The sequence below is a fragment of the Varanus komodoensis genome, unplaced genomic scaffold, assembly GCF_004798865.1.
Source record: "Varanus komodoensis strain SLA01 unplaced genomic scaffold, ASM479886v1 scaffold3, whole genome shotgun sequence".
In the NCBI taxonomy this organism is placed as follows: domain Eukaryota; kingdom Metazoa; phylum Chordata; class Lepidosauria; order Squamata; family Varanidae; genus Varanus; species Varanus komodoensis.
In genome coordinates this window covers 19,110,940-19,133,268 of record NW_025335761.1, presented here as the reverse complement: position 1 = coordinate 19,133,268, position 22,329 = coordinate 19,110,940, and the positions used below count along the sequence as shown (strand labels likewise).

Here is a 22,329-nt window from a genome sequence, read left to right as displayed (position 1 = left end):
TCCCATGGCAGAACCCCTGATACCACATTGGCATGACTCACCCCCTACAGGAAATGCCAGAGTGCAAGCAGAGCTCCTGGGAAGAGCACCACTCCCACCTGCCACTCTGAGCTCTCCCTAGAGGTGAATGAGCAGGCGGACAGGCTCTCCAAGGAGGCCACCCGCCTGGGTTCCTGCTTTTGGAGAGTGCTCAGAAAGATGGAGAGGATGACTGTCTGCCTGAATTCCTAACTTCTCTGGAAGCCCACCCACCCCCTTCCTCGGAAGAGTCCCTCCAAACAAGTGGTCAAATGGGGAGCCTCTCTAGCAAGCGAGGCTGGCCTTAATGTCACACTTGAGCATCTTTCTTCCTCAGAGCAAGGCTTGGTGAGGTTCCCTGGTGACAGCCTGTACAGGAGAAGCTGCCTGCCTGACCTCTTGTTCCAGGGAAAAATAATAGGGAGCAGGCAGGTAGTGGGGGCATGGAGGGGGTGGCCTCCCTCCTCATGCAGTAGGACATCTTGTGCACAAAGAATGACATGGAACCCTGACTGAGTGAGGAACAAATCTGACAACTAGATGGGAAGGGATATGGAATGGAGTATCTGGAAAGGGAAGAAGATATAGATACAACAAAGGCAGAATAGACTATTTCATGTTTTGCATAGGAAACTTCTTTGCCCCATTTAGACACTGGATGGGTTTTCGTGATGCAGCAAGCCACAGTAGGGTTTTCCCATTGTTGTCCGGCATGTCTCCCAAAGCCCTTCAGCATGGTACATTTGGTCTTTAGAAGACACAAACAGAAACAACGGTCTTCTCCATGTTTTCTCAGTACCATGTTAGATTGCTGTGTCATCCAAACCTGTCCAATCACAATTCTTCACAGTCCCAAGACCAGAACCAGAGAACCACTTGGCAAGAGTGGCTGGTTGCCATTTCCTGGGATACCACCTGGAGGACTGAGAGGGATGGGATGGCAGGAGAGTTAGTGTCATAAACCTGATTGTCTGCCAGGTAGATCAAAGAAGAAAACCATGAATCCTGGTAACCAAACAGGGCTGCTTGGTATGATGTGTGCTATCTTTAAATGTTGCCAGGGATGAAACTGAGAGCTGCCCATAGACATCAATGGAGGAATCAATTATTTAATGTATCTGAGACATTGGTATGTCCACCTCATTATATCATTGCCCCAAAATTTGAAAATGGAGTGTGAGGGACTGGGAGAACAGTCCAATAAGGACTCCATGTACTCACTGAACTAGGAGAGAAGAAAAAAGAAAGCAGGGATGGCAGGTTAGGGTTAGGGTTCCTTGTAGGAGTATATGTATATTATACATACTCTCTCTACATTATGAGTTTTATTCTTGCTATTTTGTGGTAGGACTTTGGAACTTGTCATGGGGAAAGCATTTCAAACACTTTATGAAGAAAATAAAGATTAGCTTTATTTCAAATATATTTACAAAGTCAAAAAAGATAAAGGTTTTTAAAGGCATTTTCTGTGTCATTTGTCCAGCTAAGGCACACTATAACTGTTTTCCAAGTCCTTTAAAAGACATGCTACTCCTATTTGTGATCCATTTTTTGGCAACCCTTAGGGTGCACTCCTATACCTGTTCAGACCAAAAAAAAGTCCTACAACTAGCTAGGGTGTGCTGGCAGCTGTAGGATGTTTGTCTGTCTAAACATGCATGGCTTTGTGCCATGAGTGTTCTAAATATTTTTCTTAAAGACACTCAGGCCTGCCCACAACCGTAATTCATCTTATATATTCGTACAAGGCCTAATATATAAACAGATCTCAGTTTTCCATGAAAAAAGCTGAGAAAGACAGGAAAAGAGAAGAAATTCATAAACAGAAACTTCAGTTATAAGAACAATTGGTGTGAAAAAAGTGAGGGACCTCGTTTGTGGTGCAGGATAGCAGTAGGCAATGAGAATTGATGGACCAGGATAACAGTAAGGATTTACCTATTCAGCACATTTTGTATTTGCCAGTTAGATTTGTAGTGAAGCTTTGTAGAAAACTTTTCTCTTTATGTTCTAGCACCTTTTCCTCAGGCATCATTTATACCACAACTTGTGTTCTATGGCTGTGCCAAAACCTGTTCACCAGTTTCTCCAAGTTTTCTCCCACTGCCTGATCGTTTATTGTCAGGTGACCCTTGTTTTCCTTCCTGTTACACATCTGTCCATCACTCTGCTGCCTCCCTGGCTGTCCACACTTCCTGATCTGAAAAAACAATAAGGTATCGTCTGGGCCTGAACTGACATGTGGGAAGTTGGAGAGCACTGAAAACTGTCAGGGAGATTATTGTACAAGCAAAACAAGACATTTGCACACACTGTTCGTGCACCTCAAAACTAAGATAAGAAAGAGAACTCACAGTCCACCCACAAGAGTTTCACTGATTTTCCCCCCTTGAAAATCATATCTGAAAATAATTTATTTTTCTATTTGAATAAGAACGGTCAAAAAAATAGTCCTTTGACCCAGGACTATTTGACTATGTACATACCCGCCTTGCACGATGATCTGGATAGTTGTCTAAGCCCTAGAGTAAGAAGAAAATAAAACTTTAAAAGAGCCATTCGATGATTTCATAAGTTCTACATCTAAAATACATGCATTTCTACAACTCTTCAACTAAACTAGTAGGGTTGCCTGTTGGATTGCTTCCTTCCTTAATTGTAAGGGCATTTGTCTAGTTGTCTGGATTTATATACTACAAGAATAAAAAGTAAATATCAGACATCTATTAAAAGCCACAGGCAAAAAGCAACTATTCCAGGTGAATATCTGAGCACTTATCAAAACACCCAAAAATATATTACTTACATTTCATATACAATGAAACTGGCATTCTACATGCTTTGGTTGTGTTACTTTTCTTAGGAAGTTTTCTTACCTCGGGTGAACTAGAATTGGCTCCCATGCTGGTATCTGATGCATATAATCCAGTTGCTTAGAGTGATGTACAACTGGTACAATCCACAGTTGACAATGCCTCCTGGCTGAAGTCAGCAAGCTGGCTTTTTTAAACAATGACTCATGATGCAGCCTCCTCAGAACACAAACCCTCCCAAGGTCCCTCCTCCTTTTCCTCACTCTGTTGAAACTAATCAGTGGACTTAATTGAAGCTGAAAGTATTGACATTGCCATTGCTGTGCTTAAGTGACTGGACCACTGTTACTGGACAACTTGGTCACCTGAGAATATCCATGTAGCTATTTTATGTGCAACTCAAAGCATAGGCCAATTCTGCAGCTCAAAAGGATGGGGATCAGAGAGATGGGGGGCAGGGAGAAAAAAGCAGCAGGAGCTGTGAGTTGGTTGAAAGCGCTGTGCCTTGCAATGGAACACCTCACTTTCAGGTTTAACAGAGAGTTTGATCTATTTCCCAAAATGAAACAAAAAACCTGTAGCTGCTTTGCTCTGTGGGTCTAAGTACTTAGGCAACTAGATGGATCCCAATGAGTTCTTGTTTTCCAGCACCTGGTTTGTTCTATCCTAGTTTCTTATGGGGCTTTTTTCCCCCAATGTGTACATATCTTGTTCATTTTTAAAATGTTTTCAGCTTGATGCACATTATTGAACAATATACCATCCAGAAAGCTGACTAGCTATAGGCATGGTATAGACAGCTTTTAAATAAACAAACAAATAAATGTGCATTTTCCTAAATATTGATTAAATCATATTTGTGTGCATTGTAAAATGTACACGATTTCCTTTGTGAGTTTTTTCAGATGTACACATTAACAGACATACTCTTTTTGGTTTGTTTTTTATCTCAGAATACATTGCAAACTTGGAAATGTATGATTAATGATGGCAAATTGCATTTGGGTCCATGTTTATTTCAACAAGGTACAACTCAGGTTAAACCATTAACAAAAACCCTCAGTGGGGCTAATTTGTCGACAACATGGGATCTTCCAGCCATGTGGCCTTCAACTCCAATCAGGGCCAGCCACCTTGGTCAGTCATCAGGAACTCTGAAAGTTGTTTCCAAAAATGTCTGGAGAGCACCAGTTGGGGAAGGCTGCTTCTGACATAAGCTTTCATGGATGGATTACACTTGATTTCAAAAAAGATTTATGAAGTGTTACCAAGAGTTTCAGGCATGTATCCAGTACATAAGACTGATGTTGGGTGAGTTAGCAAACAATGAGAACAGATTGACATTAGCTACAGAAAGTAGGGACAGTACTTTGTGGTTACATTATTAATCACACATACATACTCACCCCAGTTGCTACTGATACTGCCTAACTTCCTGGCATTAGGTAAGCCAATTAACACATGTAACGTGATTTTAAAATGAGAGCAAGACCAGTAATCCTGAAAGCTTTGATGACAGTACCAAGACCATTTCTGTTAGGTTGCTCCAAATCAGTATCTTTGTCTCACAATCTGATAACTGTGAGCACATATTTTGTCTGATGTCCAGGATGGAAGTTCATATTTTTCTGGTGAACATGGAAATTTTTTAAAAAATAGAAAACACATTTTGACACCCTTTCAGAATGTTTAGAGAGTCAGTGACAATTCCATCCTAAAGTTACACATTTATCAGGGAAGTAAGCACGACTTAAAAATGGGATTTATTTATTTACAAGGAGACATGTATAGAATTGTACACTGGAGGGAGATTATGAGAGTCCAGAAACAGCTGGGGAAAGCTGATCCCTAGATATTTTCCATTACTAACAGTGCAATCCTATGCATGTCAGCTCAGAAGTAAGTTTCATTGAGTTCACTTTTATTCCCTCCCAGATACATAGACATAGAATTACTGCCTAATTTTGTTATTCCGCACCTTTCTCCATAGTTTAACCTCCTATTTTATTCTTAAGCCCCTTGTGGTTCCTTCTATCTATTTATACATTCATTGCTTAGCGTAATTTTAGACCTTCAGATTCCAGCTTCTGCAGCACTGTAAAAAGTAACAATTCAGAACAGGTAGGCGAACCAGCTAAACATCTTTCTTATCCAAGAAAGAAATTACAGGTGTATTTAAATAAACTGCTTGGGGCACTTTTCACCTCCAACTTTATTTATTTCTGCTGCCTGCTTCAGAGGCTCACCCAACTGTGCATTTCTCATCTGAAGACACAAATGCTATTTACTTGGAAATAGGACCCTTTTGCTACAGTGCAACTTCCTTTCAGGTGCCTTGCTCTGGGACAAATTGGGAAAGGATTAATCCAAAATCTTAAAAGGTCAAGACCTTTTTATTTGACCAATATTTTAACATAAAGTAATTTTAATTGTATTAGATTTTTTTAATTCATTTTAATAGATTAGTTTTATAGAGACCTGTTCTCCCCTGCAGAGGAAGGCAGAACGTGCTCCAACAGAGCAAAGCTCAGGGAGCCAAGGTTCCGTTTGGATGCCAGGAAGCACTTCCTGACAGTCAGGACCCCGAGGGTGTGGAATGGGCTTCCACGAGAGGTCATTGAGGCCCCATCGGTGCGGGTGTTCAAGGATAGGCTGAACGTCCACATGGTGGGCATGTCGTGAGCGGTGCCGGCTGGTGCTGGAGGTCAGACTGGATGGCCCGGGAGGCCCCTTCTGACTCGCTCTGTTTCTATGTTTCTATGCTCAGTTGTGGATGAGTTGATTTATTATATTTAGGATTTGAAATAATGTTGTAAGCCATCCAGAGATGACGGTGATGGATGGCCTACAAATTTTCTAAATAAATTAATTAATTTATTAATAACATATTTATTATAATTTAGCATATCTTCAATCATCAAATATGAATATCACCACCTGAACTACAAAGGTGACATAAAAGTGTCAGGAATAACCAAGCCACCCCAAGGAAGAAGCATGACTGTCCATGCAATAAACCCCATTTTGTCTATTTATGAAATAAAAGCTTGACAAAATTATTCTGATTATTAAAAAAACATTGTGGCATGAAAACTGGTTACTAACCCACAGCTAGGAATGGATGAAGCCATTCATTTCTAAGTGCATATCAGTTCCAGATATGTGGAATCATAACTTTGTTCCATTCTGTCTTCTGCAATTTACTGTTAGACATGCATTTAAACTGTATGCATGTTTCTCCAAAATAAGCATTTCTGTACATATTTTGAAACCAAGAACTAACATTTGGAGGAGGCTCTAAAGGACAGCTGCATGTCCACCTGCAAATTTATCTGGGACGTGCAAATTATGTCAGTTTGCTTAACAATGTAAGCTGAATTAAATTCTGCCACATTTTAGCTCACATACATTTCCATGCATTTCCTTTACTGATAGGCCTATGAAACCTTAAACCTTAAAATGTGGAATCATAAACCAAACATAAACAGACAACTTCCACAGATCTATTTGCCTGCCTGCAAAATTGGGGAGATTTTTTACTTTCCAGGATGGTGTATTTTTTTCACAAGGTGACTTACCAGTCTGCCATATAAGATAGGGGAAAAAAAGAACGTTTGCTTCTTCAAGAAGTAAAACAACAGCCGGGCATTATATAGCATCATTGTGTTCAAAATGAAGGTGAAATATTGCTGGGCTTCTCTGCTTCCATTTGAACTGGGAAATGCTTTTAATTGGGAGATGGAATGGAAAGCCATTATCCTGTTCCACCCCCCCCCACCCCAAATACACAATTTCACAAGTTTCCAAAAATTATTCCAATGCATTGGCATAGTTCTCCGTGTATTATTTCAAAATTCAATCATTGTTTTTCCCCAAGTCCGAATTGAAAAAAGAACCTGGGTTGAATATTTTGGTCTATCATTAACTTATAGAGAGAAGCAGACTGCTTACTAATAGCTGGGTCCATCTTCTAGTAGCAATATGATAATTTCATTATTTACTGGCAGGGAATGAAGCAGGTAATTGAATTTAAATGGGGTTCATAGACCTCCCTTCTTCTGAGAGCCCAGAAACTATAATTTTGTGAGGAAAGCTAGACTTGTAGAAGATCCTAAGGTCAGCAGTTCTTCCAGCACCCATCAAGCGTACAAGATGGTTCAGTAGCAACCTGATGATTTGACATCTCACTTGTAAATTGTTAAACTGCAATGGCACCCAAAAATACTTCTGGGCATTTCTGTGCTAGGAAGGATTTCATATCCCAGGAGACCATTTCCATGCCAGTTTTTCCAGAATCTGAAATCCAGTACAGAAAAGGCTGAAACAAAATTGCAGTCAGGAAAATAAGAAACTGGGCAAAAGCAAAATGGGTTGATATGCCCATCCCGGTTCAGAAGAAAATGAAGATAGAAGTTGTTGCGATGACTGAAACCACACTCTGCACAGTAATGGACTGCCTTTCTTGCTGCTTGCTTATACTCAAGGCAGGGGCTGAGCAGAAGGCCAAAAAATAGTTTTTTCCTAGACCAAGGTTTTCAGAGATTGTATGGAGATATTTCACAGAAAGCAAGCAGGCTTGTTTTTTAAGCTTAATTTTCAGAGAGTCCAAATAGAACAGGCCATGTGGTAAGATGATTCCTGTGAGGGCCATGCCTCCAACCCCAGCCCCACCATATTTCCCCAATTGCTGATCATTTGGTAAGATCCTGGCCTTTGCAGTTTTGTGTTGCTGTTCTGATTCTAAGTGTTTGAAACATTCCTTCCTGTGGGTTAGTTACTGGTAGTAAGAACTTTAAGCTTAAAATATGCTGGAGTGTTGGGCCTCACCCATTTGCCTTCAGCTCTGCCCACCACAGGAATGTGGCCTGAGAAGGTCTCCAAATTTGAGAGGAGACCATGAGCTGAAAGGTACAGGCACGTCTGTTGCACTGAAAGAGATGAATTCCCATCAGAGCAGCCATTTGAATGTTACGTTCGGCTCCTACTGGCAAATGCAAAAGTGTGTAGTGACCACGACTGCAATCACACCTGTCTTCCCTGCATGATCGTGCTCAGCGGGGGGGGGGGCTGGGGGGGCCACGATCAGGGTCGTGCTCGTGCAGGGAAGACGGGCGCGATCGCAGTCATGCTTGTGGGGAGGGAGATGGCTGCGATCACGCCCGTCTTCCCTGCACAAGCACGATTGCGATCGCAGCCATCTCTCACCTCCCCCAGCACGGTCACTATCTCATGATTATCATTAGTACTCTCTCTCCAAACAATAAGCTCTTCCCCCACCTAGGTTAGTATTCTCTACTATACTGTACAATACTTTGTTACTTTGTTGTTCTTTGTCACTTTGTTTCAAATTTTTGTGATAAAAAACGGGCTATAGAATGGATTAACCTTATTTACATTGAACCTTATGGGGAAATTTGACTTGGTTCACAACCAATTTGGGTCACGACCAGAGTCCTGGAACAGATTAAGTCCATGAGCCAAGGTACCACTGTAGCTTCCCTTTCCTTTCTTTCTTGGGACAATTGATCCATGTGAGATTAGCAATCAGTTTCTAATTTCAGTCAGTTGGCATGCCTAGAAAAGGGATGATCATGAGCCAAGCTCATTAATCGTACATTTTCTCCCTTTGGACAACCAGCTATGGAGGTGTTGGTGTCTCATGCAGATGAGGAAGCGTGTGACTGTGGGCAGGCTGTTGCTGCAACACTCCATAGAAATGATGCCTCTTATTGCCCCATTTTAATTGCTGATGTAATTGAATGCTACAAAGCTGTATTTGCCAACTCCCACCCACAGTACCGCCTTCCCAGCCACCTCAATGTCACCTATCCAGATAGAGTCATCTTGCTACATAATCTGTGCTAGCAAGAGCCAGAAAAGCTTCACTTGTTTGATTTAATTGTTTAAAATTAGACGGGATTTACAGTGGTCTGGTGCAGTGCTTATTGGGTTACAAGGGGTTTCTGGAGAACTGGTTTAAGAATAGAATGAATGGAATAGTAATTAGAGTTGGAAGGGGCCCCCAAGTCCAACCTCCTGCTCTGCTTCCACATGTGTCACCCATCCAGCTGTATGCCCACAACTTTCCAGCTTAGCAGAGGTGACTCAACATGTTAGCTTGATGTATAGCTATGCAGGCAGGGTTCTCGTTCCCTCTCAGCCATGAAGCTCACTAGATGCTTTTGGGCCAGTCATTGTCTCTCAGCCCAGCCTACCTCACAGGGTTGCTGTGAAGATAACATGGAGGAGGGGAAGATTATGTAAACTTGCATACTTTACAGGAAAAAAGGCAGGATAAAAATACAATTAACAAATAAATAAAGACTGTGAATGGAAGTCAGCAGCACCATCTTTCTCTCTCTCCAAAAATCCTAGAATGTTTTTAAAAGGGCATAGTAAGTGGTTGGCCCACCCACATTCCAATAGGGAGCGGGTATATGGGACTGGGGAAAAAATTCCAGAAATATCAGCATGTTTTAGCATAAACCTCCTATTTTTAAGGCTCTCTTGTTACTTATGAAAAGTAATGCAATCTTTCAGAATAGGCCATAAGAAAACCTGTGCGAACACGAGGAAACTGCCAAATGATTAGATGGGGAAATGGGGAAGGGATGTTCATCATATCAGGAACCTAGGCGAGCCAGCCTTGGCCCATGGGATTAAAGTTCTTTACTTTCCTGTAATTGCTGTTCTGTTTCCTCTGCTGATCTTGCTTTTCTATAAGCAGAAATTTGCATAATGCCTATATGGATTTGCAAGTGATTCTCCCTCATCCTCTAAATGCTCAGATTTCATGGAGACCAAAATATAACTGAAATTAATTTAAGAGTAAGAGTCTAAAAAAAGTTATTTATTGTATCACAGCCACTAGAAGGAAAACATGTATGACAGCAATTTTACAAAGTCAGTGCAAAACAATCAGATAACAAATTAACAAAGTAATCCTGCATATAAGACACATTGCCTCAGTTTCAGATTGAGAAGTACTTGCTGGAAAGTTGTTGAATCACACCTCACCCCTATATAATGCCACTGGTCCTAGATTTGCAGACCAGCATCCTTTCCAGCCTTTGGCAGCCTGATGTGCAACAGATATTTTAAGCCCCAACTCGCAGAATTCCTGACTATTGACCTCATTGCTAAGGGGCTGATGGGAGCTGAACACACAAGGTACTAGATTGGTGAAATCTGAACTATTCCTTTGGTCAGGAAGGTCGGTTGGTTTTAAAAATTTGCTTCATTGTATATTACAGAAGAACCAACAAAAGAAAGTGTATCTATAAAAAGGAAAAAAGTGAATCCCCTCCTTGCAGCTGCATGGTATTAACTGGGTGCATTGTTGCTGCAATGACAGCTTTGCCCACATCTGCCAGGCTTCTCTGAAGTATAAAGCTATTCAAAATACATGTTCCTTTTGAGAGTGTATGAATAGCAGTCTTAGCCATGACACCTAGACTACCACAAGCCTTGCTTGTTCTGAAGTTCTTTGTCACAAGCTATGTAGCCCACAGGGAAGGCAGAATCACACATGCAGGCTCATCAGTCCATGACAGTTTAGATTACTGAGAGCCAAAATCACTCCTCTGGAGGTCATTAAACATTCAGTGTGTATATACATTGCTCAAGGACACACCAATCTCAGTCAATGAATCACAGATAAACTGGTGAAATTGAATTTTCTCCATTGAAAGGCATTTGGATAAATCAAGGTCCCGAGAAAGCTCTGTTCTGTGGTGTATGTTCAGTGATGGTCACATCATATACGCCTGTCATCACCTGAAAGGTTCATCTTCAAGTGATGAGTATACTTTTCTAAGCTAAGCTCTGAAGCTTTTGCCACTAAACAACTTCAGCTGCTGAGTCAATATAATTCAGCCCTGCAGTGCCTTTGTAGTGCTGGACTGGACCCAAAGAACATGTTCCAACCCCACTTGGTGTTGGGCACTATGTCTCTGAGCTGGCAACTGATCTGCCCCCTGCTGTGCTGTGTGAAAGTGAATATTTGAAGGCACTTTTGCTCATTTGGGGTATATAAATAGCAAGGTATACTAATTACTTCTCATGCATGAAATACTGACCCTGATAGTTTCCTGAGTATGAAAACAGGGAAAGTACATTTTGAGGGTTAAAAGGAGTATAGAGAGCGTTTCTTCTGCCACTTCTTTCGTACTATTGCTGTACGCAAAGCCTGAAGAATCAAATGTTCATTGTTGAGAATATTGTAGCTGGTCAAATTCAGCAGCTTGTTGAAATTTTTCTCTGAGTATTGCACCATGCTATTAGCATATGGAAGACTGCTAATATCAACTTGGCCTTCTTCCATCTCACTAGGACTCCGCTTCACACCTATAGAAACAAAGGCAAAAGAAGGAATCTAGCAGATTTTATGGCTTAGCCACTACAGTAATAAAAAGATAAAGAATAAAAAGATTCTCATTTTATTTGCCCAGTGAAAAACAGTTTAGGGAGGGAAATTTGTGCCTAATCACTTATATTTTGAATTCAAATGTCATTTGACCCTCTATATGGCCTAACAATAGCCATTGGGTTGCGTATGCCTTGTATAGGGAGAAAAGACCTAAGCATGTCCAGATGTGCCTTTGGAGAGAAAATCATGGTTCTGCTAACGGAACTCAGGATCCAGTATTCAAAGATCTATATAGATGAGGTTCATGGCACCACACAAAGCCCATATGCATTTCCTGGTACTGCTGCAGCACTTGCCTCTGCTAAAGAGACAACTTACTTCTAAAACTGAGCAGTGGCTTACCTCTTTGGCAACAGTGACTACCATTACCAAAATGGCAAAGAAGGGTCTGGATGTGCATGCAGCTCACTCACTTTCTCACTCTCAATCTCACTCTCACTCTCCCTCAAACACATTCTTTCAATTCCAACCATGGACTAAAATATGATTTTCTGCTGGATCCAGAAATGAAAATCAGCAGATAGAGAGGCCATGTTCTCCTCCCATGTGCAGGTAGAAGACTGCTATGTTCAACTTACCTGGTGCTTTGTACTTTTGGAAGGTGTCACATACAAGGGGAAAGTACAACAAGATGGGAGCTTTTGGACTCTCCCCTTCATCAAAGAGGTAGCATTCCTTCAGATGCTTCCTGTCTTCCTCAGTCAGCACAACCTTGGGGAATGGGATGCCCTGATCTGCATAATACTTCGTGATTAAGTCCAGTGGCTAAAGCATCAAACAGGAGCAAAATCAGAATGACTTTGATTTTACAAAGGTGAGCAGTTCCACTAAAAGGGTGCTGAGGACTGTAATAGCCAGGGATACTTTGGGAATGAGATCTCTTATCCTGGTATAAGGGCAGGATAAGATCTGTATCTGTACAAGGAGGAGGAAACATTTAATGATGACCTAGATTCAGCCACTGTCATCCCCAACAGTCTACTTTTCTCTTTCTTTTCCTCTCTCTTCCTCAAGAAAGAGTGCCAGGACCGGAAAGCAAGGCTATCTTTTTCCACACACTTCCTGTGGGAATGCTGGGAACAACATTTTGGGGGAAAGGAAAGAAATAGGAATCCCTAAGTGGTACTATGTACAACTCAGTCGTATTTGAATTACACCCATTGCCAGCATTTTGACATATGTAACTATACTGAATCACAGTAGAAATTAATTTGATTGTTTTCTTATTTAGAAGTGAAAAATTAATGAAAAGACAAGTGGTGACAGACAAACTGCTAAAGATGATAAAGAATCTCCTCACCAATGTCTGTGATCCTCCACTGTAATTTAAATGCAAAATAATGTCCACTTTTCTTTCTGGCCTCAGAAGGGGAGGGCAGCTGGTATTGATGAAGAAAGCAGTGTCTGTAAGTTCCAAGTATTCCCCTGAATCACTCAGTTCATTGGGGGTAGAGTCCAGTACAGTGTCTGAAAAGCAAATGGTTTATTTGCATGTGCAACACTGAAAAGCAGGGGTGTGGAACCTGTGGTCCTCCAGAGGTGGTTGGTTGGGGCTGCTGGGAGTTGGATTCCAATACCATGTAGAGGGGCCAGTTCCCAGTTCTGTCGCAAAGGAAGCTCATAGATCATAAACATGAGAAGGATGCTGAGAATCCAGTGCCATTAACATTTCAATCCCCTTCAATGCTCTGTCTCCCATATGGGTGCTTCTGATGGACATGGGCTATTTATATGGCCATTTTCAAGTCAATAACAAAGCTTTTACAAACATAGTTTATTCTTCAAGCAACAAAATATTAAAGGAAGATTGTGTCTCTCCTGTTCCAAATTATTCTACTTATGCCATATCCTAACAACTCTGAGCTAGAAAAACTTCATAGCCTGCTGGAGGCGAGGGGAAAGAGTCAGTTAAACACAGTACCTCTTTTAAATAACACCAAAGAACCTAAAGTCACCATGATTGGAGTGAGGTTGTTCTGCTATTATTCCTTCCAACCAAACCCATGCCTTTCCCTCCCTCACCATTTTCCCCTTTGCCATCCCAATACCTGCAAAATCATAACATCATAGAACAGTAGAGTTGGAAAGAGTCAAAAAGGTTGTTAGGTCCAACCCCCTGCTGTTGAAGGACACCAATTAATGTCATCCCAAAGGACAAACAGGAAATTTTTTTGGAAAACATAAATCTCAAAAGAGGAACAATTCAACAAGCAGTGTAATGAATTCTGTTTACACAATGATCAGGAAAGGGAAGGGCAAGGAAAGGAAAACACTTAACTAGCTATGTAAGTTCTTGATACACAACGAGATAGCATACTAAGTCCCACCACTCTTCTGCAGCTTTTCAGCATTCACCAGATGCTCTTCTAATCACAAGAACCATGAGATTCTTAGGACACTACAATCAAATATTGCAAAGCAGCCAGCATTCAGTCCTGGGAGGTGGGGGAGGGGGTGTGCTGAATAAGGCAGCGAATGTGTAATGCAACAAGCTGTGGGTATCTTTGGACAATAGATTCCCTACTCCTCACATGTGGCAACATCCAGAAGGCACTTCTCTCCTGCCAACCACTAGTGTGGGGAAAAGCTGATTAACTGAAGCAAGAGCAGACCAGGAAGAAGTGGAGGTTCACCAATTCGGAGGCAGTAACTTGAGGTTTACAGAATGTAAACTTAATACGAGAAACTGACTTTGTCTTTCTTCCTAAATTGGTCAAACAGCCAAGTCCAGCCCTGCTGAAAGCCAAATATGTTGTGTCCAACATACACAATTGTGATACCGTTCTGGAAAATGTTAAGAGAAGGGATGGAGTAAAGAGATCTGGAAGAATGAGTGCTTAGTGTAAATTTCAGTGTATTACCTTTCCAGATACAAAACCTGTCATTCTGCAAGTACTTGTTATTGAGCTGGAGGCCTTTCATGAAATTGTGAAAATGAGAAAGCACTGGACGCAGCGTTATAATATCTCTAAGCGTGTCCGTGAGGGAACCGCTAGGAATGAAGAGCTTAGTTGGCAGCGCATGTGGCCTCTTAGGCCTGGTTGGTGGAAGATCATCTACAAAACATAAGAGGGCTTTAGTTAGCTGCTTTGTCCAAGTTTTTACATTTCTTTTTAAAAGCAGTCATGAAAGACAGTTTTGAAGTGCAGCAGTGCATGATTGGTATTTCAAAAGGTTAAATACAAAAGCTGCAGTTCTGTTAAAATCTGGATTTGTTTAAAAAAAGAACAGTGTAGCAGTACCTTTTCTATAGTCCTTGGATATTAATATTAATCATCATGTAGCTATGGGGGGAAACTGCAGTGCTACTAAAAGTAAACCCTTCAAATCCTTTTGGGGGACTCAGGTGGGAGCAAAGTAAGTTGACCCAGAGGATTCATGCCATGGAACATGCTTCCTCCAAGCCACATTCCAACATTCAGTCTCACAATAAGGAAAACAAAAGGTGTGTTTCATTGCAGCCTATCCAACTTCCCAGCCTATTGGTTGGCAGTTGATGCCTCCTGTTACCCAAAATTCACCAAAAGCAAGGGAATATTGAACATACTCCATGAGTATAATTTGAATGGAATTTAGGCATGTTTAGAACAACGAACACCAGTGGGTGTGTCTCAATTCATTTTGCACTAGGAATTTTAACAAAACAAGAAAGAGAGACAGGAGGGAAGGAGGAAGGAGCGAGCAAGCAAGCTACATAAATGTGAATATATCAGTTTCATTGCATATGAAATGTGTGCTCATCCATGAAAAATCTGCTTTCTAAGAATTATAGACTTTTACATTACTGTTGGGCATTGGCAAAACAGATGGTTAAAAGAAGCATTAGCTGTGTTAAACCCAGCAAATAGCCAGCTCTTGTTAAAGAGAGATTGTGGTATCCAATGGACACAGAGCAAGAGTTTTACTGAATGTGGCAGAACCTGACACCCACAGATGCTTCAGTTACAAACATTGAAACAGCAATCCATTCTCTTGTACTAGTGGGACTTCCAGTAGTAGGAGAGTCAGTCACTGGCTGCTGGGTTTGTGATGGGTATGTAGGGCACATGACACATTGCCTGCCCAGTGTGGATGCCACACACCACCCATATAGGTTTGTAGATAGTGTGGGGATGGAGTTTGTGGTTGTGGTCCATGTCGGTACCTATGACATAGAGAAATGTCATGAGGTCCTAGAGACCATACAGGTTGCTAAGTAGAATGTTGAAGTCCAGGACCTCCTAGGTGACTTTTTCTGGAATTCTACCTGTTTTACATGCAAGACCAGCTAGACAGGCACAGGAGAGGGGACTTGGTGCATGGTTGAAACAGTGATGTAGGGAGGAGGCGTTCTGATTTGTTAGGCCCTGGGGAATATTTTGAGAAAAGCTGAGCCTGTACAAAAGAGACAGACTCCATGTGAACCAAAGTGGAGCCAGACTACTGGCACAAAAGATAAAAAATATGGCAGAACATCTTTTTAAATTGCCCCATGGGGAAAAGCCAACAGGGGATAGGAAGCATCCAATCTGGGTGAATCATCCTGAGGGAAGAAAGAAGAAAAGGCTTCTCATTGCCCAGATGTAAGAGGGGAGGAAATAGGCCATGAGAATATGGTGAAACATGATAACTAGTCAAATAAATCTAAGTGTCAAAACAGCAGTTGCACATGCCAAAGGCATCTGGAGAGGTACACTGTATGTAGGTGCTTTTATGTAAATGCTAGAGGCCTCTGAGGCAAACTAGGAGAGCAGGAATGCCTGCTTTTAAAGATGAACCTAGATATAGTGGGTGTTCCGGAAACATGATGGAATTAAGAGAACCGGTGAGATACGGTCATCTCTGCCTATACACTCCATAGGAATTGCACTGGAAGGCATATTGAAGGAAATGTTGCTCTGTACATCAAAGAGGGCATTGGGTTCAAAGGGGGAATTGTGAATGACAATACCGGTCTCCAAAAATAGTCCTAGGAACATGCTATCATCTCCCAAACCAGAACACTCAGTGTGATCTCAAGATGGAAAATGAAATCAGGGAGGCCTCAGTAAAAGGAAGTGTTGTAATAGTGACTGACTTCAAGTAACCCCACATTGTTTGCATAAACACATGCTGAAGTTCTGACAAACAGATTAAATTTCTCAGTGTCCTAAATGACTATGCCCTGGCACAGGAGGTGATGGAACTGAGCAGAGGAAAAGCGGTCCTGGATTTAATCCTAGGTGTGGGTGTCCAGGACCTAGTATGATATGCAAAAATTGTTGCACCAGATAGAAACTGTGACCACAGTTCCTTCAGATGGAAAGGAAGGAAGATTGCTAAAGAGGTTCAACATAGTCATATCTGACTTCAAAAATGGATGCTTTGTGAAATGAGGGAGGTTGTAAAAAGGACATGAAATGAGGAATCAAAAGGGTTAAATCCCTATGTCTGTGTGCACCATTTGCTGCACTCACACCCTGTGGTTTCCTGTGGTCTGATCCTGCAGGACTCTCACCACATTTCTATGGTCTTTTAATGAGGCAAAAGGGGATTATCCAGTTTCCTCTTCTATTCCAGTGTATCATATTTACTCACCAATAATAAGTATTTATAAACATGCATTGTTGTCAGTATAACTGGCTAGTCTCATTAAAAAAACCAATTTATCCATCCAAGTCTGCCATAAGAACAGTTTCTTACCAATGTTTAAACCTGGATTTCCCCACAGAATCAATTAAGCATGAAAAACTGGATCAGCTGATACCAATGGTAGGAAACCTTGGGGAGCTGTGGGGAGTCTGTATCCCCTCTCCTCTTCAACCCACTGCGGCTGTACCCTTCCTCTGCTGTGGCTGGATGTGTCTGCACATCCGGATCTCTAACATCTGCTGGTAAACAAGTGAAGGGGAACTAGTTTCCCAGCCGCATCACACTCTCTCCATACATCCCACCTGTCAAATCCCTGTTTGGCAGGCTGAGAAGAGAACAATTAAACTGGGATAAAAGGCATGCCCTTCTTGAGCAACTTGTTTTCCAGAAAAAGCAATGGGAAGCCAGCATCACAGGACCCAACACACATACAAAAAAAAACAAAAAACCAGAGGAGTCTCATGTGGTCCATGGCCTGCACATTGCCCACCCCAGCCTATATGCTCATAAATCTTTCTGCAGAGGTGGGGTGTCTAATCATCCATTTGTATATAATTAATATTCTTCCTGAGCATTTATTTCTAGCACTATGCAGCCTGCTGTACACAGAGCATCAAACTGACAGGGCTTACTATCTCTATTCAGTAAGGTAGGCGGGAAGAGACTGAAGGTAAGTGATGGCCAGTCAGGAATCGATGATATTGAAGAAATGGATATGGCAGATTTACAGGTTCACAAGCATCCATTTCAAGCGAATTAGCCTGGATGCAAATCACCTCCAGAATTCTTAGCAAAGGTGAATCAATTCAAAGTTGATTAACTAAAGGAGAAACAACACTCTACTGACCAATATCAACCACTCTGTCTCTTGTCCATCTGTGCCAGAAGTCCTCTGAACAGTCTGCGAAATATAAGGCATCCAGCACATTCAGGGAAAAGATGTTGCTCCACATGCCTGGCAAGCATTTAAAAAATTCAACAAAAATCAATGAAGACACATTTAATATTGGATTTCCTAAGCCTCTAAAAACAGTGTTACTGTAATATCCAATCACATTGTACTCAGAGTGTTGTACTCCTTTTTTAATTATCACTTTCAAATTCAAATCATGGTAAAAAGAAGTTTACCTTGTTCTCCTCACTACTATCACAAATGCATGAATGTTGGAAGTGTAGTGACTTTCTTACCATCTCGGTATCAGGAGGTAATTTCAACTTGCATGCAACTAAAATAATACTGACTTTTGGTTGTATGTTTAGATCAGCCACCTTGCATGAAACAGAGCCGAGATTCTGGGATCTTCTTCATCAAGCGACCCATAAAGAACTCACTTCCGAAATCTTCTGCATTAATGAAACCTCCATATTTCAAGAAGCCAACTTCGTAGGGTGTGAATTCCACCCACTCTGCAAATGACCATATGAAAATCATGGTTACTTGCCTAGAAAATGTGACCATTTTACAGCTGAGGAAAATGGCAATGAAGCCACATTCAACCTGCCAGTGAGGATAACACTTTATCATGTCAGAGTATTCCACATTAGTCCGGCATGCCCATCATGAGAACCTCACAGAGTCTGACTGTGCAGCAGACATAACAGTACTGTGTGAATCATCCTCTTTATACAGAGATGCTGCTCCTAGCAAATCTGCTTCTGTTAATGCTGGAATGGAAACTGTTTGTGCAATGAGGGCAATTCATGTAGCAAGCAATGCTTGAGGTTACCAGAGCGTCAAGAAAATTCAATTCAATTCCAGCAAATTCAGTTCAAAATTTCAGTTCAAACAGTTTCTACAAGGATGATTCTTGTAGAAAGAGGGCAATCAACACAGGTTGTTACAGATGAAAATTCTATTTTTATGTTATTTTCAGACTCTGCATAAATATTGATCAGATGCTATTTATTTTATTCTTTGATGACAAGAATTGGTTTTAGGCACGTAATAAACTAAACTTGACTTAAGCAAATAATTGATTCAGCACCTTTCTCAGTCAAATTATATCACAGTGGGTGCAGTTATTACTTGCTTATTTGATAAGAGCCAAGAAGTTAGAACAAATTTCTGATCTTGAAAAATTTATACAAATATTCTCTCTCTCTCTCTCTCTCTCTCTCTCTCTCTCTCTCTCTCTCTCTCTGATATATTAATCAGTCTTACCTATCCAGCCAGTCAGCCACAAATAGATGTCTTTTTTCTCTGTAGACTTCTGGAACCTGACTGGGCAAAGTGTGAGGAGGAGAACAGACCCTGTCCCAGCCTGCTCTCTGGTTGCATCTGTCCCCCTTGCTTTCTCTGTTATATTCACAGAAGGTCACTGTCTAAAGAGAAGAGGCTTCTGGGTCTATGGAGGCTTTACACATAAACCAGAATGCTGAAATGTACGCCAGAATCTGTGAATAGGGTTTCTATCCATCTACCTACCTGTTCTTTGCCCCTCTGCAATTTTTCATCTCACGAGAGGTTGAGCATGTATTTGCAGAGAACATGAGTCTCCTCCTGGCCCATCTAGAACCGAGCCATAAAGTCATATCACCTGTGTCTTTGAAGACTTGACTTTACCTTTAAAATCTAGAGTGCTGTATCTTTCTCTGAGGTTAAGAGCAAGGTAGATGGGGAGAGGGTTCTGACCCAGATTCACTGCCTGCCGTTGATCTGAGAGCTTGTGGGGATCTGGCTATTAAGAGAAGAGCAACAGTTAACAGAAGACTCAGGAAGATGCTTTACACATAACCCATCATCTACTTGGACTCCTGGTTCTATCATTGACCCTTGGTTACTAGCTGGTCCAGATTCGGCCAAACGATTATTTGCAAAGCAGACTCATTTTTATATGTTCAGAAATATCTCACATTGTCCTGCTGTGGGAAAGTACATTTCAGTGAGAGTTCTATGGTAGATAAATGCATTTTTAATCTTTCAATAAAACATATTGCATCATTGTTTTTAACTTTTGACAGCATTGTTTTATTACTTTTAATAAAAAGAAAATATTGGCAAAATCTGTATAAGATATTGTGCAATTCCTTTTATTGTACTAAGAAATGGAATTGTCTAAGAGATTGGCAAAAATGCACAGATAATCCAAAATTCAGACAAACACAAGTATAGTTGATGTCGAATTATATGTCTCCTTGGAAGACTGCCACAAATCCCTGTTAATCAAGATTAAGGAGCTCCCTACTGTGATTGTGTTCTCTTACCACATTTATACTTAGTCACCCCAGTACGCATATCTTGTGTGGATGATTTTTTACTCACATGCAGTACCACACAATGATCACCTAGAAGTTTCAACTGATATGTTGCAAGAGATACTATTGATGCTTGCTTGCTTCCATAAAAGGAAGATGCAGCTTCCTATTACTATTTGACAGGCACAGTATAAGAAGACCCACTGCCTGGTGGTGGTGGAACACTCCGAATGTCCCAGCATTTGCACTAACTTCCTCTCTTTATATTGACTTCCTGTTGTCTCATGCCAAAATACAAGATATAGGCTTGACTTTAAATTCTCAAAATTATATGAATCCAATATGCCTAAGAGCCATGACTTTACTTGAGCTATATTTAAAATTATTTCCTAAGTTAGACTGACAGTTATTGTTGTTATTCTTGAACTTATAATTTGTGCTTCCCCTCCATTAAATTATTCACTTACTGGTGAATTTACATGTTGGTTTTCCAAAGGGAGGTTTTCAAAAGGCAATCAATGTCATAAAAACATTATAAAATCAATACATTAAAATTGATAAACTAAAAACAGCAATATTTCTAGTCTGGTACATGTTTTTAAATATTGCAATTTAAAGGAGAGAGCAGTCCATTGATTTTGAACAAAGGCAGACCAAACAATTTTTTAAAATCTTTAAAACCCATGACAAGTAAATATAGAAGCAAGTTATACCTCCACTGGGAAGGAGTTCCTCAAATGTGAGGCCACAACTGAAAAGGCCCTGTCACCTATGTCTGAAACCTCTGTGCCCTTAACAGTGGGTCTGAGCAGGGTCTCCTTGGCTGAACTTATGGTCCAGGCAGGTTCATATGAACTGGATGCTATCAGAGGGGCCTACATGTATTAGGGCAGCCCAAGCATCAGTTCCATTCTCTCTTTATAAGGCCAAATATTTTCTGCATTAACTGAAGTATTGCATACATATTTTTCATAACAAGACCTTGTACAGAGATGTTTTCATTAACCAACCAGAAATATATGACTTTTTCTCCCTATCAAGATTGCCAAGCATGAGCACCTTTTGGAAAAACTTTTAAAAAACCTTTCTTCTCTGGCTCCGGAGATGTTGGTGGGCTGGTTCATCCATCAAATTAGTATGGTACTGAGGCTAAAGTGGCATGTTAGTATGATGGGATAGAGGTTCAAGTCCATGCTCAGCTATGATGCTCTTTGGGTGGTCTTGGGCACATGACTATCAGCCTTATCATACAGGCTAAAGGAAAGTGTAATTCTGCTGTAAACTGCTTAAAAGAAAGGTGAGACACTGGTGAATAAATGAAAAATACTGTTTTAGCTGTTTGTTTCCATTCCAATGTAATTTAAAGAAACTGTGGCAAACACCCTTTTTCCCTGTCTCAGGGTATACTTTATTCTACAAACAGGATTACATTATGTTTCATAAGGAAAAAAATGCCAGTACAGTACCTCATCATGAAACATGGATTCAACAAGGAGACCCCAGAAATCTGCAAAAGAGACCTTGTGGCCCTCAAGATGCCTCTGTTTTATTTCCTTTTCATAGTATTTTAAGCGCTCCCCAGAAAAACAGGTCAGCTTATTTTTCATAGCATGTTTACGAGCATAACTGATGTGTCCTTCCATATCCTTCTGTGACCAATTTGCATCTTCATATAAATGTGTCATAGTCCTGGGGAAAGGAATTTTAGAGTCTAAAATTTAAGTTTGACTCAGACAGTAACTTAAGCAAATACAGACAGCCACTTACAATTGCCAATGTATTCCCATGTTCTTACAGCTGCATAATAAGCCAGTTATGTCCTGCCAAGTACACCTTGGGACCAGGATACCTGACGGAACGTCTCCTTCCCTATATGCCCTTGCACCCACTAAGATCTGTAGGAGAGGCTCTGCTCCGGGAACCCTCCCTGAAGGAGGTAAAGAAGGTCTCTACCCGGAGAGGGCCTTCTCTGTGGTGGCACCCAGACTCTGGAATGTGCTCCCCAGATAGGTTTGCTTGGCGCCAACTTTATATTCCTTTTGGCGCCTGGTGAAAACTGTTTTATTTACCCACTATTTTAAGGCTTAGGAATTTTAATTGGTTTTTAATACAGTCACATTTTGTTTTTGTTGGTATTAGATACGTTGGTATTTGTTGTTACTGGTTGCTTTGTTTATTGATTGTTATAATTCTTGTAAGCCGTCCTGGGACGATTTTTATATTAGATGGGGTACAAATATTTTAAATAAATAAATAAAGTAGCCA

At 40.9% G+C, this 22,329-nt stretch overlaps 2 protein-coding genes across 4 annotated transcripts in view; both read right to left on the bottom strand.

Annotated features, from left to right (window-relative positions):
- The window catches only part of LOC123026807 (cytosolic phospholipase A2 epsilon-like), a 56,700-nt gene extending 45,654 nt beyond the window's left edge, over positions 1 to 11,046 (bottom strand). For all 3 annotated transcript variants that reach the window (XM_044436849.1, XM_044436850.1, XM_044436851.1), the window contains exons 1-2: positions 10,910 to 11,046; positions 2,505 to 2,540 (exon numbers count right to left, since the gene is read on the bottom strand). In XM_044436849.1, coding sequence (XP_044292784.1) covers positions 2,505 to 2,540; positions 10,910 to 10,948 — 75 coding nt within the window. In that variant the 5' untranslated portion in view covers positions 10,949 to 11,046. The remainder of the gene's footprint in view (positions 1 to 2,504; positions 2,541 to 10,909) is intronic.
- Positions 9,661 to 22,329, bottom strand: part of LOC123026284 (cytosolic phospholipase A2 epsilon-like) — a 55,685-nt gene continuing 43,016 nt past the window's right edge. Inside the window, exons 13-20 of the mRNA XM_044435717.1 lie at positions 21,531 to 21,753; positions 19,433 to 19,547; positions 18,139 to 18,276; positions 17,717 to 17,824; positions 14,121 to 14,315; positions 12,560 to 12,726; positions 11,838 to 12,024; positions 9,661 to 11,177 (exon numbers count right to left, since the gene is read on the bottom strand). Of these exons, the coding sequence (XP_044291652.1) occupies positions 10,957 to 11,177; positions 11,838 to 12,024; positions 12,560 to 12,726; positions 14,121 to 14,315; positions 17,717 to 17,824; positions 18,139 to 18,276; positions 19,433 to 19,547; positions 21,531 to 21,753 (1,354 nt within the window). The 3' untranslated portion in view covers positions 9,661 to 10,956. The remainder of the gene's footprint in view (positions 11,178 to 11,837; positions 12,025 to 12,559; positions 12,727 to 14,120; positions 14,316 to 17,716; positions 17,825 to 18,138; positions 18,277 to 19,432; positions 19,548 to 21,530; positions 21,754 to 22,329) is intronic.